The 20,341-nt window shown below is 57.5% G+C and overlaps 1 protein-coding gene and 1 long non-coding RNA gene across 4 annotated transcripts in view; one reads left to right on the top strand and one right to left on the bottom strand.

The window, feature by feature from the left end:
- Positions 1-10,338, top strand: part of LOC105237261 — a 23,990-nt gene extending 13,652 nt beyond the window's left edge. Inside the window, exons 3-5 of the long non-coding RNA XR_855838.3 lie at positions 8,209-8,322; positions 8,580-8,832; positions 9,908-10,338. This is a non-coding gene — a long non-coding RNA (uncharacterized LOC105237261). The remainder of the gene's footprint in view (positions 1-8,208; positions 8,323-8,579; positions 8,833-9,907) is intronic.
- C1QTNF1 (C1q and TNF related 1) lies at positions 299-20,341 on the bottom strand. 3 transcript variants are annotated; one of them, XM_019798796.2, is made up of 4 exons: positions 19,552-20,341; positions 5,437-5,590; positions 2,980-3,119; positions 299-2,419 (listed from the first exon to the last, which is right to left on the bottom strand). In XM_019798796.2, exons 2-4 carry the CDS (start codon positions 5,574-5,576, stop codon positions 1,869-1,871), a joined length of 831 nt encoding a protein of 276 aa, XP_019654355.1. In that variant the 5' UTR covers positions 5,577-5,590; positions 19,552-20,341; the 3' UTR covers positions 299-1,868. The 3 variants fall into 3 exon arrangements, with proteins under 3 accessions (XP_019654355.1, XP_002918428.1, XP_011222167.2); XM_002918382.3 differs by having other exon boundaries at positions 5,437-5,593; positions 19,552-20,340; XM_011223865.2 differs by having other exon boundaries at positions 5,437-5,622; positions 19,552-20,222.

Below are 20,341 nucleotides of genomic sequence, written 5' to 3'. Positions count from 1 at the left end.
GGTGTGTTACGGCAGCCCCGGGACACAGGCACCCTCGCCCAAGCCCTACCTCCTGCCCGCCGCTCGCCGACTCCGCTAAGCACAGGGCACCCAACGCAACCACGTCCAGCTGAGCCTGTAAAACATGTTCCCGTGAGGAACGAAGCAGTTCGGGGCCCAGCCTGTGCCCGCTGGCTATCCATGTTCCCCGGAGCCAGGCTGCGGGCCCCCAGGCTTCCAACAGGCAGTCGGTGGGGTGCGGGGATGGGGAGAGGAAGGAGGAGGATTTGGTTCAAGGAGGAAACTGAGGAGGCCGTGATGCTGAGACACGTGGTTCGGAGTTTAATGTTTTCTGAAAGAGCATTGGGACAGCACAAAGCAGCAGGCGGGCACTCTGCTCACCAGCACGCCAGAAACACCATTTTTCAAGTCTGACCAGCAGAAGTCCTTCAGAGGGAAGGATGGTGCAGACCCCAGACCCAGTGGCCAGGCCCAGGGAGAGCAGAGGGATGGGTCAAGACCAAGGGTCACCAGGCAGTGGGAAGGAAGGTTCCTGTAGGGGCTTAGGGGCCCAAGCAGGTAGGAGAGGGACCCTGGCCCTGGGTATGAATAGAGAGAGGCAAGAAGGGCCGCCCGGCCAAAGCCAGCCACAGGCTAGAGCACCAATTCCAGGCAGCAGCCACTTTGGGCACATCTACACCCCACCTCGGAGAGAGGGTTCTGACTCCAGTGGTTGAGACATGTCTTCTCTCCTGGTCAGAGGGATGGTGCCCCACGGGGGCTCTGAGACAGGTAGAGGCGGAGCCTTCCAGCCCCTTCCGGCTCTGCCCTGCTCTGGGGCCCAGAGGAAGCCCCTCCCGTGTTGTCTTAGGCTGCTGGTCAGAGGCCTGGGGGAGAGCACTGGGGCTGCCGAGTGTTAACCCCCCTGGGAAACAGGACTCTGAGATGGTGTGCAAGGAGGTTCTGTAGAAAATATTATATAACCATGACCCTGCTACAAAACGAAGGCCCCAGTGCCTTCCGTAGCTGACCCGTCTGGGAGGAGGAGCAAAGAGCGAACGCCAGGGCGCCAGGCATGGAGGCCCCATGCGGGGCTCCTGGGCAGTATGGGGGAGTGGAGCAGAGCCAGGCCAGGATGGAGGGCTGGGCCGTGGTTGTACTGAGCTTTGCTCCTCATAGAAACATCAGCAGATCCAGGGGCTCCTGAGGTCCCCTGCTGCTGTCAGGAGTCTGTGGGTTCCAGCAAGCAGGCTGCTTCTCTCAGCCCAGAGACCAGGGCCGAGGGCTGAGAGCTGACATTCAATACCCCAACCCAAACCCCCTCGCCGTTGTGGCTCCGAAAGACCCGCTGAACCCATGGGCGAGGCCGTGACGTCCCCACGATATGGATGGCAGTCCAGCTGTTGCCCAAAAAGGCTCGTACGTGGCCTAAGAGGGTCCCCACGCCCTCCACCCCTTCCCCGGTGGCCCACAGCATCTGTCTACCTCAGGTCTTCTGGAACATGCAAGCTCATTCGAGAACAGCCTCCCTGGGAAGCCAGTGCGGCTGGAGGAGAGGCAAAATTAACACCTCCCTTTTCCCACATGGCTTACTTTGCTCCTTTCACAAACTTTAGAATTTCCCTAATTATTTCCGGCCCTGGGAGCAAGGATGACTCTGGGACACCCTGCCATGTGGCGGCCTAAGGATATGCGCACGGAGGGGAGCTGGAGGCCCGTCCTCATCCTCGCAGGCGCCCGCCCGCTGAGCCCGCCCAGGAGCCCGCGTGGCCGGGGAGCGCAGCCGCTCTCGCTTCCCCTCCCGTGCAGGGCGTCGTGCGGAAGGCCGAAGCTGGGGCAGTGGGGCAGGGAAGCCAGGCCCGGGGAAGGGCTGCCGCGGGGCCGCCGGGCTAGGGCTCCGCCGCGGGCTTGACCAGGTAGCCGCTGAAGGTGATGTAGGTGTCAAACTCGTCGCTGAAGATGGCGTTCTCCCGCTCGCCCTTGAAGAGCCGCACCCAGACCTCGTCCTGCTCCTGCAGCTCGAGCATCAGGCTCTGACTCTGCATGATGCTGCGGTCGCTCACCTGCGCGTACAGGATCACCACCTGGTCCCCGTTCTTCATGACGTGCAGGTACGTCTCCTTCTGGTTCCAGGTGTGCACGTGAAGGCTGAAGAAGTAGACGCCCGGCACGTAGCAGTAGAACTTGCCCGTGAACATGTTGAAGTGGCCGTAGAGGTTCACGAACTCCGTGTCGAAGATCACCGTCTGGTAGTAGTCGTTGCTGTGCAGCGGCTTCTTGCGGCCCACCGAGAAGGCGGCGTAGTGGCTCTTGCAGCGGTCCCCGGGGGCCCCCATGGACCCCTTCTGCCCTTTGGGGCCCACGTGCCCCCTGGCGCCCACGGAGCCCGTCCTGCCATATTTCCCTTGCAAGCCTCGGTCTCCCCGGTCACCCTTCTCACCTAAAGGGACAGGAAAGCACGCGGTGTCAGGCAAGCTGACCCAACCATAAGGACTGTTCTGTTTTCATCCAGAGGCTATCATTTTTTTTCCCCTCTGGAAAGTCCTGGCAAAGAAAAGGGAACATATGGGTTTGTCCAAAAGCAGCAGGCGCTGCGGCCAGGCCCACGGCCGACTCGGAGCAAACGCACTGCAGATGTCGGGCGGCCCCCGAGCTCCCCTCAGGCCTCGCAGGCCCGCGCAGGGTTATCTGGGCCGCGGGGCCTACCCAGCCTCTAAACAAACGTTACAGAAGCTTAGGCGCAGCCCCAGGGTGAGACCTTCCTCCTGTCCTGGTCGTCGGGCCTCTCTCCAGCCTCTCCTCTTGGCAAGGGGGCAGAGCCTCGGGTGGGACTTGCTTCTCCTCGCCCTCCAGAGGACAGCCCGCCTCTGCGCCCGGCCCTGTGGGAGCCATTGTGCCCCCGCCTCATGCACCCTGACCCGGGCCTTTCCTCCCCACTCAGAACAGAGCACCCCCCCCTCCCAGGGGAAGGTCCCCTTGGTGGCTTTGCAGCCGTCTGACCTTTCAAGATGGTGATGTTGATCTGTGGCATGGGGATGGCCTGGTACACGGGGGTGCCCGGGTCACAGCAGCGAAAGCACTGGGAAGCAGGGGCCTCCTCGCCCGGCCTGGGGCTGTACTTTTCATGGTTTTCTTCATCCCTGAGGGAATAAAGGCGTTACAGGGAAAGCCGTGAGCTCTCCGAGCTGGGACCTCCTCTCTCTCCCTCCTGCTGCCAGAGGGTCTGGTGTCCCTGCACTGGTCCACCTCGGTCCCGGGCAGGCCAGACTATCTGCTTCCCTGGGCACGGACAGCCTTGGCTGTGGGCGAATTCTGGGACCCTACATGAAGCTTCGGGAAGAGCTCCTCTGCCTTCTGGTCACAGCAGTACTCGTAATGGAAACAGTAGCTACAAAAACAGCAATGATTTGAGGGCCCCGCGAGATAGAGGCTGCCTGGAGAGATCTGCCCCTCCGGGAGGGGTTTCAGATACTGTGTGGCGGAGCTGTGGATCCCCTTCATGCAACTGTGGTTCTAGAAGATCTGACACTGAGCTCACTCATTCCTATATGAAGGGGCTCGGCTAGACCTTCAGGATTCCTTTGAGCGGCGGCCGCTGGAAACTCCACTGTACTGTTCACTAGCCACCCTTGGAAGGACCGCTGGGCGGGGTGGCCGCTGACGGCTCCATGCTGCCACCTTGTGGCACCGGGATGCGCCGCACGTGCTCTTGCTGGCTTCCGCTCTTTGCTCCAGGCTCCAGAGCTCTGACATCTCAGAGACGGTCCCACCATCTCAATGGCCGCTTCCTTCTTGACCTCTGCTCCTGCTTATAAACCCCAGATAATCCAGGAATTTAGGACCCCCTAAATTCAGGCCCCACAAGCCCCAGACTCCCAGATGGACCCCCACCTCTAGCCGGAAGTCTCTGCCTAGAGTCAGAAAGTCCCACAAAGGTGGTATGTCCAAAAGTGTCGGTTGGCCCATCACTCTGCCCCTGGAACCTTCTCTTTCCAAACCCTCTTCACGGCACCATCACCTGTCGCCCAGAATGGAATCTCAAGCTCATTCAGGTGGCCTCTCTGGCCTCGCCACCACATTCTGAGAATCATGGGGTCCTGAGCAGTCAGTCCCCCCCACCAAGGTACCTGCAGAAGCTGGGCCCTCAGGCCTCCCCATCTCTGGGGGACCATTACCATCTGACCGCTCTCCTGGAATCCGCCTCTCTGCACACCTCCCATTCATCCTGTTCTCTGCCTCCTCCAGCGTTCTTTCTGGAAAGTCATCACATTGAAACCTCTCCATGATGTCCCTACCCCTGCCATGATAATCCCTCATGACTCCCTGTAGGATTAAGTTCAGAAGAGACCCTTCCCCATCAGACTCATCTCCCCTCCCCTTCCCACCCTCCGGCAGCAACTCCACTACCCAAACCCACCTGGCACAGCCACACCCTCCTTCTGCACTTGGGTTGCTCCCCAGGCCCGGGTATCCTTCAAGACGCGGTCACTCCTTTGCTCAGTCTCTCCCCCTCCCCCGCCACCCCCAGCACTGTGGGCATACCTGTACCAACAGCCTACTCCCTGCTGTGGTCATGTTTGTGAGGCCAGAACTGTCACTCGTGCATGTCCCCTAGTGCCTAGCAGATGGCCAGGTCAGTGGTAGGCACTCAGTGTTCATTGAATGAAAAGTGAGGAGAGGAGGAGGGGAAAGAGGAGGAGGGGGAGGGGCAGGGGCGAAGGGGGAGGAGATGGACGTCCACATCGCACTCTGAAGATAGCCTGAAGCCTTGGGTATCAAGTCAGCCCAAAACTCAAAATAATGAAGAAATTCAAAGCATCAGCTTATCTCCCAGGTGTCTAGGACCTCACATTTGATAAATGACAGTTTCACGAGCAATCCTAAGCATTTTGTGCATCCCTATAAAATATTCCAAATAGCCTGAAGTCTCTATATTATCGAAGGTCATATCCATGAAGATGCCATTCAGGAGAAACTCATGAGTTTCTGAGAAGAGCCACCACCAGCAATCCTCTCCCAACGGCAGCCTGATCAGATGGTCAGGGTCCCCGGACCAGCTCACGGCAGCATCCCTGCCTCCTACCTGCCAGTAGCACTCAGAGCCCTGGAAGATACTCTTGAAGGACAAAGCTAGAATAGAAGGACAAATGGAGGGCCGGGGTTGGGGTTTGGGGAAAGTCTTTACCTAAGGATGTGGCTGCGAAACCTTACAGAAACCCAATCCCTTTGGGGTTAGAACAAGGTGGGTCACTGTCTTCAGTTTCAGATAAGGCCTGGGGGTCACTGAAAGGAGAAATGGCTGGTCTGTTCTCCGGGACCAGTGTCTGCAAGGACCCTTCCTCAGCCTTGGCTGTGGCTCCTTTGCATCCAGCCCCAAAAGAGCCCCCTGGGGTGCCCTGGACCCCAGGCTCAACCCAGCGAGCCCGAGCTCCTGCTCTGCCCCTCCCCGTCTCTCACCTCTCAGCGTGGTCCAGAAGCGGCTCCTCGGTCCCCTCCTGCTCCTGCAGACCACGTGGCACACGGCCCAGCGCCGGGCCACAGGCGAAGGCCAGCAGCAGGCAGCACGCCAGCACCAGTCTCAGTCCCCGGGAGCCCATCTTCCTGCCAGTCCCTGCTGGAAACACACTCGGGCTGGAGCGGGCCCTGCAGAGAAGCAAGCCCGAGCTGTGGCCGGACCCACGAAACCAGAATGCTCCAGCCACGTCAGCTTCTGCGAGGGCGACCCCACACACCTACACTCACACTCACACACTCCCGCACCTTCTCTGCACGTGCATCCACGTCCGCTCACGTCCGCTCGCGCTTACACACGTGCGCGTGTGTGTACTCAGTACTCGTGCACAGTAGGTGCCCACGTACACTCACACACTCTCACACGTGACTCACTTTCACATGTCTGCACCTACTCTTGCACTTACACGTTTGCACCATCCTAACAGATTCACTCACACACTCGTACACCTCAGTGCATAGTCACACACACTGTGTACATACTCTCACCCACTCGACACACTCACGCGCTCACACGCTCCCACATGCATTCCGCACACTCGGTACCTGTATATGCACACACTCACGTAGTCACAGACTCACACACTCACATGTGCACACTCGCACACCTGCACGCTCACGCACAGCCACACGTGTGCACACACGCACTCTGCCCCTGGAGCCTCAGCCGCTGGACCGGCGCCGGACCTCGCAGGTGAAAGCTCTGGACAGCTCCTCAGCCAGTATTGAGAACAGTCCTTCCAGAAAGACATGTCCACTGTGGGTCCCCAGTGAGCCCATTAGGGGGCAGTGCTTGGGCTTAAAATAGGCAAAACATCCCATCCCTTTCCACCCTTAGAGGCCTCTCCGCCAGCTAACTCAGGGAGCCTTTTCCACAGTCTGGAGTCAGAAGTCCCGCATGCTGGCTGTTTCTGGCGGGTGGGGAAACCTCTCCCCCGGCAGGAGTGGGCAACTGGTCACTCCCAACCCGTCTTGGTTCACCAAAACATACAAGTCAACACCTCGAAGGCCAGTGAGGACAGCCAGTTCAACCCTTCCAGTTGCCCAGTGAGAAACGGAGGTCTGGGGGGTAAGAACCACCCACCCCTTGAAGCCAAGTTACGAGTGGGATCCAGGTCGCTACTGAGAGGCAAAGCTCCCATATCTGATTTTTCTTTAATTCCTCTCTCATGTTTAAGGATAATTAAATCCCGAGACAGATTCCTTTTTTTGTCAGTAATCATCTACGTAGATGAATGCTCCTTTTGTGGGCGGGGGGAGGCCATGGGCTTCCCTCAAACACCCCATTGCTCAGAGGCCTTCTAGCTAGTGGGGCATGACCTCGTAGCTGGTAGGTCGACTTTTGGGCTTTGCTCTTTACTCTGCATGTCGGTGGGCTCGCTGTTACGGCTCTGAAGAAAGGCTGCTCTGGGAGCCCCCGCTGCTGGAGCCCCTAAGCCAAATCAAGAGAACATGGGGGAGGCAGAGAGCTGGGAACCAGAGCCCTGGGGAAGAACCAGCGGGAGCTAGAGGCTCTCTGGATGGCTCCTCAGAGATGTGATGAGCCTCTGAGCTGGGGAGGCTGCCTCCCCAGGGTGCCCTCCTCCCTTGTCACCCACACCTCCGCTGGGTCCTCAGTTCTCGTCATGACTCCCCACTTCATCCACTGCCGTGGATCAGCTGGGCCTCCCCACCTCCGAGTTCTCTCCCAATCGACCCTCCCTCCCAAGCATCGGGGCCCGAGACCTGCCCAGTGGCCAAGAGACTACTTGGACCAGCCCCCCACTCAGAATCTCTACTGTATGTGTTTATGTGAATTTATAAAATACGTATTAAAATTATCTACCTATCCATCCATCCATCCATCCATCCACTTACCCATCCACCCATCCATCCATCCATTTGTCCATCCATCCATTTGTCCATCCATCCATCCATCATTTCTCCTTGGCAGGGCATGTATGGCACCCCAGTCTGTCCCCACTCTTTGGTCGCATTGTACAGCACCCCTCATCCTGTGCTCGAGCTCCCTGCTTTGCAAATTTTCATGTACACACATACCACCTGTGAAATCTGGTTAAAATGCAGATTCTGATTCAGCGGGTCTGGGACAGGGCTTCAAGGGGCTGCATTTACAAAAAGCCCAGGTGCAGCCAGTGCTCCTCAACCCCGGACCATACTTTAGAATCCCAGCTTCCAGCCACTCCCCTAAACTCCTAGCATCCGTCCACCTGCATAGCTGTTCCCTGGCCAGGAGTTCCCGTTCTCCTCCTCTCTTCTATTAAAAACCAGCCTCATAGGACCAACAGCTGCCCCAGGTGCTATGCTGAGTATCCAGGCATCATCTCATTTGATCCTTCTGACATTGTAAGTCAGGGTTGGGTCTGAGAACACTTTCTCATTAGTCGTTCTTACCCCACCAGCGGCCTCAGAGGGGCCTGCAGTGAATCCTCCAAGGAGAAACTATTCACTCATTATTACACCAAACTTACAAACAAGGAAACAGAGATGTAGGGAAGTTGATTAGCCTCAGACCGCCCAATCTCCAAGCAGGGGCCGGAGGGGGACAGTGGATTTGACCTTATCGGGCTGCCTTCAGATCATGTCAATCTCCTACCTGGTCCCCAAGACCCAACTCGAGCGCCTCCTCTTCCACCCGAGGCCTTCCCAGACCCTCCGCTGGCAAAACATCTCTGTCCCCTTTTCAGATTGTGTTTTTCCTGTTGTCTCATTCTACAGAGTTTTCCTTGGCCTGGAAGATTCTGCAGAGCAGACCCTGGCCTCCCGGTCTTGTTCCTCTTGGACCGGCCGAGCATCCTGCAGCACCCTGAACTTGATCGCTACTCCACAAATGTTTGTGAAATGGGATTTTCTAAAGTTGTTTATTTCCCCTTTTCTGTATTTCCTCTGTTTTTCCTTGGCACCTCAATAATTACTTTTTTGTCCCCCCTCCTTTAAATGCCAAGTTTGCATCACTTGAAAGGAAAAGAGGTTTTCCTTTCTTCAAAAAATTTTTTTCTGGATCCAAAGTAATATATATTCCTCTTGGAAACGTCAGGAAATAACAACAAACACACATAATAAGCTGCCTCGGATTCTTTTGTCCCCAGGGTTTCTCAACCTTAGCACTACAGCCATTTGGGGCTGACTCGCTCTTTGTTGGAGGACGTTGTGGGCATTTACAAGATCTTTATCAGCGTCCCTGGGCTCCCGCGCTCTATTCTACTGACACCCCCGCACTCCCAGTTGTGACAGCCAAAAACGTCTCCAGACTTCTCTGTGCCTACCCTGGGAAGGCAGACCTCTCCCCCTCAGCGAAGGATCAGTGCTCTACCCCCAATGGGGGCGCCATTTGGCACGTTGGTATGTCTCTTCCTAGTCTGGAGAAGGGATTTTCTGGACCTTGATCAGAAGAGATGGGGTCCGGGATGCAGCCGCCTTTGGGTGGTGATACTGGTGGGGACGGAGCCAGCAAGGGGTCGGAGGCACCAGGCTGACAACGCAAAGGGCAGCAGAGGTGGTGGTTCTCCTGAAGAACCTTGTCTTTGGGGCCAAAGCAAACCCTGAGTGAAATATTTCCTTCTTCAAAAATATCTTCAGAGCCATTTTACCAAGGCCCACAGAAAAGTCAGCATCATGACATTATGACCATTTTAGTCACTTTTGGGCAAAAACAGTATTGCCCAATATCCAACCAAACTTGGCTCCAAATTACTTTTAGCAATTTCCAGTGAAGTGAAGTCACCTACGGAGGGCGAGGCTTTGCCCCCAGGAAGCTCGGAAGACCAGGCTGTTTCCCGCGAGGGCAGGGCCGGGAAGTGGCCCCCGGGGCTTTGAGGCCAGTGGTGTGTAGCCCTCACCCTCTGGCCCGGTCTCCAGGCTGCCTTGCAGTCAAGGCATCTGAGGCCAATTGCAACGTGTCTCAAGTTCCTAACTTGCCTTTCTCAAACGCTGTGAAGAAATCCGTTCGCCAAATCCCATGGCAACTCCACGAACACCTTTTTCCTCCTACTCCCTGTCCCCGAAGGCCCGCGGCTCCTCGGCTGCCCTCCCCTCAGCCCTCCCGTCTAGCTCCAGCTTAACCTCCCCCCAACAAGGAAGAACCCCCTTTGTAGGAGTGGGGGTGCACAAGGGGGATCTGGGCCACTTATGGGGTCCGAGAACAATTCCTCGTTAATAATTTCCATCCCTTCTCAGACCTTTTATGGACGCGGGGTGAATCCTTCAAGGAGCCAGTCTTCAGGCCCGCACTGAAGTTTCCCGGTGTCTGTTTAAGATCCGTCCCACCCCCCTCCATGCCTCCCTGCCTGGGATCTGACGGGAAACTCCCAGGGCCCAGGCGCCACATGTTTGCGTTTGGCCATGATGCCACACCCAGCCCAGTACCATCTGACAAAAGCATTTATAAACATGGTTTTCCCCCTTCCTTAATCCTCAGCGGGTGACCAGCTGTTCTGGGAGGCAAGAAGCCTAGGATCTCCCTGGATTAGAAGATTAGAAGACAAGACATTGTCTCCCTCTCAGCAGAAAGTCTCACACAGGCCTGGCTCATTGAAGGCCCACGATGTGCCCAGCCTCGTGTCGGAGCTCGGGAGAAGCAGTCCTACCATAAGTTAAATTCCCTCCCTGACCTTGAGAAGATTACAGTCCAGTGAAGGAGATGTGCACTCAACTGTAACCCAAGACAGAATGGCGAACGTGGGATCAGTGGGTAACGAAGGTTCGAGGCCTGCGCGGTCTGGGGCGACATGTGGGTATTTCATTTTAAACTAATTAAATAAAATTAAAGGGGCGCCTGGGTGGCACAGCGGTTAAGCGTCTGCCTTCAGCTCAGGGTGTGATCCCGGCGTTGTGGGATCGAGCCCCACATCAGGCTCCTCCTCTATGAGCCTGCTTCTTCCTCTCCCACTCCCCCTGCTTGTGTTCCCTCTCTCGCTGGCTGTCTCTCTCTCTGTCGAATAAATAAATAAAATCTTTAAATAAATAAATAAATAAATAAATAAATAAATAAATAAAATTAAATAAAATTCGGAGTTCATTTCCTTGGCCACCCTAGCCGCACTCCGAGCCGCCCGTAGCTACATGTCGCTGGTAGCCACTGCGCGGGACGGCACAGAGCAGAGCGTTCCGATCACAGCAGGAAGTGCTATCCGACCAGACGGTGTCAGTGGGGGGAAGAAGCAGGACTCAGAACAAGCAGCCGGCCAGAAATCTGGGAGTCATTTGGGCGCCTTCCTCTCATGCATCCGCCACATCAAGTCAGTCACCCACCCCCTTTAATATCTCCTGAAGGTCTCTCCTCTTTTCTGCCATTTGCCTCTACTTGATGCTTTCCAGGAGCTCTGGCTGGGGCCCAGACCTCAATACACCCAAGACAAATATCTTTGTCTGGCTTTTCTAGGGTCTGGACATCACCCCAAAATCTTACACGTGGCTCCCGAGAAAGCTTGGCATAAGACGGGACTTTCTCCCACACCTAATGGCTTCTAGGCCAAGACAGCAACTTAGCGGGGCATGCAATCACTCCTCGTTTCAACGTGGCGTCAACCATGCTTCCGCCGCCGCGGGCCCCTCCGCACATCTGCTCCTGCCACCTCCCGCTCCCCGCCATCCTCCCAACCAGAGAGGAAGCCCCGAGGCCGCCCCTCTCTGCCTTGACATCTGCTGGAACTCTCCCACCGAGGAGCTCAGAGCTCTCCGGCTGCTGCAGGAAGCCTGCGTGATTTAGATCCTGGGGTGCCCAGGAACGACAGCGCGCCGTGTTGGGGTGTCCCCTGGCCCTGATGACCATCCCGTGACCCCTGCTTTCCTTCCCCAGAAGCCATTCATCACGCTAACTTTCCTCTTACCAAACTCCTCTGGTGATGGGAAGGAGGGAGGCAGAGTGACTTCCAGGTGACGAACATTTGCTCGTCAATTCCAGAAGCCCATTGAATATCTAAGGGCGGCCCAGCTGGCCCCAGACCCTGCCTGCCTCCCTATAAAGGAGGCAGTGGTGGGGGCATGAGGACCCCTTATTAAAGGGACTTCCATCAGTTCCATGCCACTCGCTGAATCTCTCTTTTCCCTTCTCCAAGGAGCTGCTCTCTGGCTTAGAGAAGTAGGATTTACTTTTTAAGGTTTTGGGGTTTATTTGGTGACCTCCAAAGCACATGGCCACGGATGGAGATGGGGTTGTTTGGGGCTACCTACTGGTTAATAAGCAAGGGCTCCCTCTTCCCTGCATTGCAGAGAGGCCTGGCTCGGGACAGAAAGTAAAGAGAAGGCAAGAGGTCCCCCCATCCTAAAACGTCTCCACCTCTCCTGGGGCAACGGTTCCTCAGCAAGGAAAGGCTCACCTGGCACCGAGAGTGGGCATGGGCTTCTGCCAGGCCCCGCAAACAGCAAGACCACGTGGGCAGCAGGCGTCGGGCCTCCAGGGGCACCTGGCCAGCCTAGCCTCCCCAGCTCCGAGCCCGTCCCAGTGCAAACAAAGACCTCCTTGACTAGAACACTGTCCTTAGATCACCTCCCAGCTGTCCGGCCTTGGGCTGCAGGCTCGCCCCTGCTTTGAGAACTGCGTGAGAGAGGAGCCCCCGACAGCTCGTGCTCTGCCGTGAGCCTGCGCCGCAGGTGGCCTGGCCCAGGGCCCACTTCCCCACAGCGGGGACGCCCTCGGGGTCTGACCGCTCCGGAGACGGAGGGAGAAGAGAAGCTGGAAATGCCAGGACCTGCGCCCCACCACTCCCGCCCCTTTACAAGCAGTACGAATGTCTTCCGTTCTTCTGGGGCCTAGACATCACCCCAACATCTCACAGACACCTCCGTGACTTCTAGGTCACGAATATAATTTAGCTCGGCGTGCAAACAGTGCAGGGCCAGCCACCTCCTCTTCGGTCCCTGCTCTGGCTCAGTCTGTCTCCCAGCATCTGTCCTTCACTGTCCCCCCCTCAGAGACAGGTGTCTCCGAGGCTATGGCCTCGGCCATCAGCTCCTCCCCCTCGAAACACACTTTTATGTCACTGTCTACAGTGACAGCTCTCCAGTCCTTGTCCCCACAACAGCCTGGCCGAGGAGCTCTCAGCCCGCGCCTCCAGAGCAGTGCCCACTAGCCCCTGGGGCCAGTTAAATTCATAAAATTAAGCAAAATGAAGAATTTCGTTCTCAGCTGCACCAGGACGTTTTAGGTGGCCGGCCTCTTGGACAGCACAGCTGGGAGAACGTTTCCATGATGGCAGAAGCCTCTATAGGGCAGCTCCAGTTACCTGTCTTCAAAGCCCCTGCTCCCCGCTCTGCCCCCTGCTCTCCACCTCCAACCCCCGGTTAACTCTGTTCCTGTCCCCACCATACCTGCTTCTGAAGCTACAGCCGCCGCTCACACGGGGGCCCCAGGCCAGAAATCTGGGGGCCATGCAGACCCTGCCTCTCACGCACCTGTCACCTCTCATCCATCAGCCAGCCTCACGAAGGCCTCCGTTCCTCTCTTCCCCAGCCTGTCACCTCTTCTTTCTTAGCCCCCCACTGCTCTGTCTCTCCTTCGTCTTCCCACCTGCTCACCAGAGGTACCTTGCAGAACTGCCAATTCGAATTCCACCCTGGGCTTAAAAGGCTTCCCGTGAAAATAAGGAAAATGTTTAAACCTGGAGCTTCACCACCTGGCTCCTGCCTCGCCTCTGGCGGTGTCCCCGCCCAGCTCCAGCCATCTGGAGCTTTGCTCGCAGACCCAACCCCAGCCGTGTGGGCTCTCCGCTGTCTGTCCCTTCCCCCACCACCTTCGCCATCCGCCCCACCACGTGTTCTGCAGAGCAAGCCTGAGGGCATTCCTCCAGCAAGGCGCTCCCCAGCATCCTGTAGGGTCCACCCCCTCGGACCAGGAGCCCCTCCCAGGGAGCCGTGTCTCCTCCCACGTGCACCCCCAGTGTCTCCTGTCTGATGTCTGATCTTCTTTTTTTTTTTTTTAAAGATTTTATTTATTTATTTGACAGAGACAGAGCCAGCCAGCGAGCGAGGGAACACAAGCAGGGGGAGTGGGAGAGGAAGAAGCAGGCTCATAGCGGAGGAGCCTGACGTGGGGCTCGATCCCACAACGCGGGGATCACGCCCTGAGCCGAAGGCAGACGCCCAACCGCTGTGCCCCCCAGGCGCCCCTGATGTCTGATCTTCTATCCTGATTGAACTCCACACTCTCCTTCCGGCACAGCCAACACGCAAACAGGACTCCGGGATCCCCCACTTCTTGCTAGGGCCTCAGGGCGTTCAAATCTCTCTCTAGCTCTGGGTGGGACTATTTGGGGAGAGAGGAGGAAAGGGGGGAGCGTGTCCCGGGGGGGCTCTGGAGTGCGGTCTCAAGGCTGGATCCTGGCGTGGCCATCCATCCGCCCATCTTTCCCTCAGGTGCTCCTCTTATCTGCGCTCAGAAAATCTCCTGTTTCATAAGCGCTATGACCCCTTGCCTCCATTACCAAGGTCACAAGCCACCTAACAGGGAGATGTGTGCTTCGTGGAAAGGCCAGTAAACAAATAAATAAATAAACAAGTGGGGGGAGGGGCCCCTTCAGCAGCCGCGCTAATTTGCGACCTCTGTAAACAGATGACTCTTTGCTGAGGCGGAGAGATGTTCCTGATGAGTGAAGGTTGGGTTGAAAACAGACACGCATCAGTGCACGTCCGTGCGCTCAGCCACCGAGATCTGAAGGCCACCCACCTGGCTGCTAACAGCAATTCTCTCTAGGTGATGAAAATAGGGATGTTTGCCATTTTCTTCTTTTGGCTTCTCCGATTTTTTTCCTAACAGGCACATATTTTTTTACAATAAGTACACATGATTTTCCGCTTAGAACAATGACAAATAAACCCCACCCAGGGGACTCAGAGAGCGTTTTGTGTATTCCAGGCGACTTGACTCTAAGCAAAGAGGACAACAAAGGAGGGGCTTGGGGACAGGCAGGTCCCCGTGGAGTATAAACTGACCCAGGGCTCAAGTTCCGAGGTCCTACACCAGCATGTACTAAGCTGGATTCCAGGGACACCGTGCAACGGGAAGAAGATACAGCGCCCCCTGCACCCTCCCTGGGAGCAGAACCCCCAGAGTTACTGTGGATACAGGTTAGGCCTGGGAAGGGCCACCTGACTTGGACCAGAGTCAGGCCTGGTAGAGAGACCCCATTTTCTAGGAGGGGGATTTGTTCTGTCCTTGACACGCCTCTCACTGGTGGTACTTGGTACTTGGTACTGAGGCCATGGAACGAAGGAAGCCAAATCCTTGAGCCCATCCTTAGGAATTCTGTGCAGGGGCCGGCAAGTTAATGCACCCAGGAGCAGCCCCATCATTTAACAGAGGTTCCTCCAGCAAAGCCCTATGACCGGTGACTAAGCGAGCGCCTACCACGTGGTGGGCTCTGGCCACAGTGCTTTCTGGGTGCCACTCACCCCCACAACACACCTCAATTTCTCAGATGAGCAAATGGGCTCAGAGTGAAGGAGCCACTCACCCCAGGCCCCACAGTGGGGAGGTGTGTCTGACAGCAAAGTGCCATCCACCCCACCTCAAGGGGCCTTCAGAAAGATGCCAGGTAGGCAGGCTCGTCCTGCGAAACCACAGTCCAGCGGGCACTCCCGCCTCTCTGGGCATCCACCCGCTGAGCCCTCCCATTCATTCATTCATTCTGCAGATTATCGAGCACCTGTGTCAGGCATGGTGCGGGGCACGGGGGTCCGTGACAACCATTGTCACTCAAGCCGTGTGCTAAGATCTCCCTGTTGCCAGGCTGCCACCTTAAAACCCACCATTGAGTTGAATTCCTTTGGATTTCGGCACAGAGTCACCAGGAACCTCGCCCCACTATGACCACCCCATACCTCAAAATGTCAGCGCCGGGGGAAGTGTGGCCCATTGAATGTGCATTTTTAGAGCCTTGCTTTTGCAAGGTAGAGAGAAAGAGCCCATTGGGGAGCTCTGAAAAGGAGAAGGGGGGGAAGACCACATCGAGCAGGGATGGCAAATGGTCTCACGCACCCCCCACCTTGTGCTTTCCCATGGAGAGAGGCCGACTAGAACACTGGGTTGCAAAGGGACCTGCGGCCAAGTGCAGCTAGCAGGAACCGATGGTGTAAGGAATTGACGTTGCGGCGGGGAGCAGCATGGGTGCCCTGTGTCTGCCCACCCCTGGGGGTGCTGCCTGGCGATCGGGGTTGGGTGGAGCCCCCAGCGGAGGCTTCTACAGAGAGGGAGCTGAAGCAGGAGAATGTGGGAGCAGAAAATGGAACCAAAAGGGGAAGGTGGGCGTCAGGCTCCAGCTCACCTCCCCAGCTGCCCGGTCTGGCTCTGCCGGCTGTGTGGTTTCATTCTCAGGGGCTCCTCAAGCCGAGCCCTATGGCCACTTTACAGAACCATGGGTCTTGCTCTCATACCCACACCTTCATGGGGAAGGAGGGTGTCCTGAATGCCAAAAGACCTGAGAGCCCCAGGGCCTCCCCCAAACCCACCCTGACCCACCCATCTCTCACCAGAACCCACTTTTAGACTCCTCACACAGAGAAAGGGCCCAAGTGTTTCCGAGCACACCCCATTCCGCACCTCTACAGACCAGCCCCAGACACCTGCAGGGCAAACTTGCAGGGCCCAGCCCAACTTCTGGCCTGCACCCGCCTGCAAATCCAGCAGGGCTGGCAGCTGTCCCAGGCGAGGTCCTTTTCCTTCCCTGGTCCCCGGGGTAGAGGGCGGCTGGTAACCAGATGGCCCCACTTGGGATGGGGGTGCAAACCCAGGCAAAGGGTTTGGGGCATTCCCCAAGTATGGCTTTACCCGGGGCCAGCAGCAGCCTTTGACTGAGCCCCGGGCACCAGGAATGTGACTTCCCCACTCCCCCAACTCCCTCACTGCCTGCCCCGCCTGTCTGCCTCTTTTCCCATCCTCCCTTTCCATCCAGCCTCCCTGCCCGCAGTCTCCAGCTCTGCTCCGTCTTGTTTCAAGGAAAATTCCTACAGGAGCCAGGGAGATGGTCAGACACTGAGGCCCAGCCTGGCGCACAGCCATCCTGACAGCCATCCTGGACAGGGCGGGACGCCCCAGGAGGACGATGCCAGTCCCGTCCACAGCTGGAGAAGCTGCTGACTCCAGGGGCCTACAGGGCAGGCCGGAGACACCCCAGTGGGCAGGAGGGGGCCTCCGTGCCTCTGCCCACAGCCATCCCACTTTGAGCCCGGTCCTGGAAAGAAGTGTGGGCAAGAATGAGTGGCTGAAAAGGATGCTGGGAGCTCTTGTCTCCTGCTCCCAGGACGGCTCCATTGCAACCCTGACGAGATGCCAGAGATAAAGGTGCCCCCTGACGAAGGCTCGAGAGCTCCTCTCCTGCCCACAGCCCTGAGCCCCTCCCCAGAGGCGGGAAGATGAGGGTCAGAGGATGCAGGCTGCCACAGCAGAAGCCCACAGCAGACTTGCAAAGCAGGAAGAGAGCCGGCGAGCCTCCTTCCGCACGTCTGCTTGAGTGCAGGCCTGACCCTGCCGGGCCAAGGACCCAGGCACAGATCCCTTGGCAGGGCCTGGAGAATCACGAATCCCAGGCTTGCTGGGCTGCCCCGAGAGACTGGGCGGAAGCGCCTTGCGCACGCTTTGATGATTCCGTTCCAAACTGTTCTCCCAGTGGGCAGACCGGGTGTGGAGTCAGGGAGATACCCACGGTCCTATCCTGGGGACTGCCTTGTCTCACTTGACTTTAAGAGACTGAGGCAGATTTCAGCAGGTAAAAACAGGAAAAAAATTAATAACTCTAGGCCCACGCAGTAGTTACGCCACCAAGACGAAGCGCCTGGGGGGAGGGGGGGACATCACCCCCACCTTAGTATCTGTGGGCTCTCAGGACAGGGAGGCGAGGCTGCTTCTGAAACACCCATTTTCCTCTCCAGTGGCTCCACAGAGTTGCCTTAGGCACGAGGACCTTTCTATTCTTCCTTTGGTTTGTGACCTACCACCACCACCCTGCCCTAGGGCCCTGGAGTCTCGGAGACCCCCGGTTCCAGAACAGGGTCCCCCACACAGGGCCAGCCCCTGAAGACAAAGCCCCAGTGGCAAGCTTATGTCCGGTGAGGACGCCCAGCAGCACGACTGTATCTACAAAATTCTTTTCATCTTTGTTTTGATGGGTGAAGTTCAGTGCCAGAATACTTGGTTTATGAGTCATGCTAATTACAGCTTGGGGGGAGGAGGGCCGCAGGCACCAGGAAGAAAACAGAAAGAAGCATGTTCTGAAAAAATTATGCTGTGCTGGTTGCCCTGAATAGGGAGGTTTACACTCTAGGAACAAAGAGGGACCTGGCTGTGCGTCTTTCTGGGACCATGTCAGGTTCTCGCCACCCACCTGTGAGGGTGGCCCTCACTGGCTGGCTGCACCTGTCCCTGACAGGCAGCGACGTCCTCTGGCCGGGGAAGCCCCACCCAAGACCTCCTGCACCCGTTCCTCTGTCTCCCTGACCTCCTGCTCACTGGGGGCACTTGCCTTGGCATCACAAGAGGCTTAAGATGGGAGAGGGAGGAGGGAGAGAATAGGAGGAGAGGGTGGGGTTCCTGGCAAACTGAACCTGGCTGCGTCCTTCCTGCCCCTGGGCACTTTATCCATGGACAGCTGGGAGGTGGATATTTGCAAACTTGGGCAGCTCAGGTCCCAGTCTCAGCTTGGAGAGCTATGCACCCTTGAGCAAGTTACACCCCTTCTCTGGGCACAGAGATGCAGGTCCTCCAAGGGGTCCTCCATCTACTGCGTGTGGGCAAGTCCTGAGCCTCTCTGAGCTCTTCAGGGGTGAGAGTGCCATTGATAGAATCGGCGAGAATCCACATCTGCTCAGTGCCTGCCACGCAGGACACACACGCGTGCGCGCGTGCACATGGCTGCCATTTACCCTAAGCTCCTCTCAGCTCTCAGGTCAGGAGGGAGAGTGAGGAAGGGAGATGGGACAGGATAACTCAAGCCTCAGCCCCCATCTCCCCTTCCCCTGTATTTCTCCCCTCTTCTCATTGATGGAGACATCAGGCAGGCCTCTCCCTGCAACAAGCACAACAGTCAAGTGCATCTGTTAGCGACCTTGCACGTGGGGCTGACTGCGTGCTTTTCCTGCACTATAAAAAGCAAAGGCCTAGCAGCCTTGGAGGACCTCACATCCTCCCCCAGGGACCCAGGATGGTTGAGAAAACTCAGTTTCTCAGGACACGCCTCATGTTCCAAGCTCGGAAGGAAGCAGCTCCGGTGCTCCAAACTGCCTCCATTCCTGGAAACTCTGTGAGACTGAAGAGACAGACAAGTCACAGAGGGAGGCCGCTTCCTCCCTCCCTTCCAAGTGGACCGGGAGGGCCCCTGTGTCCCCACAGAGGACATGGGGCTGCCCAGGAGTCAGCACGCTAGGAACCAGGCTAACGCGATGTGGGTACCCAGGGCAGGTGGGACTCACACCTGTCCCCGTGGAATGCCTAGAAGAACAGGGTGGTACATGGGCTCTCGACACAGAGAGGCGTGGGAGGTCCAGAGGTTTAATGGCAGCTGGGTGACTAGGCCCCAGGCCAGCGATGGTTCTGAGTGGTGCAGGCAGCTCCGGAGGGTCCCCAGGGAAAGGGACATGACTTTCCCCCGTCCACGCTGAATCCCGTCCAGGAGCACCAAGGCCATTAGATGCAGGGGCCAAAGTCAGCATTTCCTGTTCTGTGTGGGGTCCAAACTGGCCACCGGCAGGGCTGGGCAAACCTGTCTCTCAGGTGACCCAGGCACTATTGGGGTGGGGAGCTCCCCACTTGGTACAGAGGGGACTTGGGTACCATTCCTTTTTCTCTCACGCCTAGAGAAGTGTGAAGCAAGATAAACAGCCCACAAAGAAGAGGCAGGCACCATCATTCCCGACTGTATCCGGCTGCCACAGAGCCCCTGCTCCCTCGTCCCAGCGGGAGACCGAGCCCCGGCTCTCCACTGCCCGACCAGCCCCGCAGCTCCCGGTCTTCCTGCCTGCCACAACTGCCACCCTGGCCCCTCCCACTCCGCTCTGGCAACCACCACGCCGCGAAGCCGTGGAGCAGGAGCGGAGCAGCCCTGAGTCCTGTCCTGCCCGCCAGCCGCCACCTACCTCCAGCCGGCGTCCTGCGGCGGCCTCTTGGGCTTAGAGCATCTCCCAGTGGCAGGGCCTCCTCCCAGCCAGGTCGGGGGAAGAACAGACTTGTCAGAGGAGAGAGCCAGGAGGAAGGAAAAAGTCTTCGGGGAAGAAGGTGCAGAAGGGGGGGCGGGTGCAGGCAACAGCCGTCCCTGCCTTCCCGGCACCTTGACCTCCTCCTTTCCAAGGTCTCTCTGGCCAGAAGCGGAAGCGCGGTTTCTCGAAAGTAAAGGAAGAGATGAAGAAAGCGGGGCAGACTCGTAAAGAGCAAACCCCAGCCAGATGTGAGCGGGGCCGCGGAGCCTCCAACGCTCCCAGCGCATGTTATCCAAACAGCAGCCGCTGAGGATTAACTGTGTGTGTGCCCGGCAGGCAAGGGAGAGCCAGCACTGCCCTCCTCCTGGCCACCCTGGGGAGCTCGCCCAGGCTGGGGGGCACAGGTGACCTCTTCCAACCTCTGGAGGTCCCTGGGGGCCCAGGACAAAGAGGGTGGGGGACCCCGAGTTGCTGGGTGGTAGGGGATGGGTTCCAGGGAGCCCAGGGGGCACTTGTTGCCAACCCTGGGGGGTCAAGTCCCCAAACGGTGGCAGACCCCAGACATATGTTCAGTCAGAGGCTCCCTGATGGGTTCCAGGGACCACAGACAGGTTTTGGAGAATCTGTGACACCCCCCCCAAAAAAAGAGTGCAAAGCTGTGTGTGTGTTCATGATGGGACAGAGATGGTCTATTGCTTTGATCCGATTCTTAGAGAGCTCTGTGAGCCAA

Source organism: Ailuropoda melanoleuca, chromosome 13, assembly GCF_002007445.2.
Source record: "Ailuropoda melanoleuca isolate Jingjing chromosome 13, ASM200744v2, whole genome shotgun sequence".
NCBI lineage: Eukaryota > Metazoa > Chordata > Mammalia > Carnivora > Ursidae > Ailuropoda > Ailuropoda melanoleuca.
Note: the sequence above shows the minus strand (reverse complement) of the source record. Positions and strands in the feature narration are given on the sequence as shown.

Bases quoted from the DNA above. Each gene is read 5' to 3' on its own strand.
- C1QTNF1 (XM_011223865.2), bottom strand. From the start codon at position 19,898: ATGCGCTGGGAGCGTTGGAGGCTCCGCGGCCCCGCTCACATCTGGCTG. The intron at 5,623-19,551 runs GTAGGTGGCGGC...GCTTCTCTGCAG, and splicing joins CCGCAGGACGCCGGCTGGAG to GGCCCGCTCCAGCCCGAGTG. The intron at 2,420-2,979 runs GTCAGACGGCTG...CTGTCCCTTTAG, and splicing joins CAACATCACCATCTTGAAAG to GTGAGAAGGGTGACCGGGGA.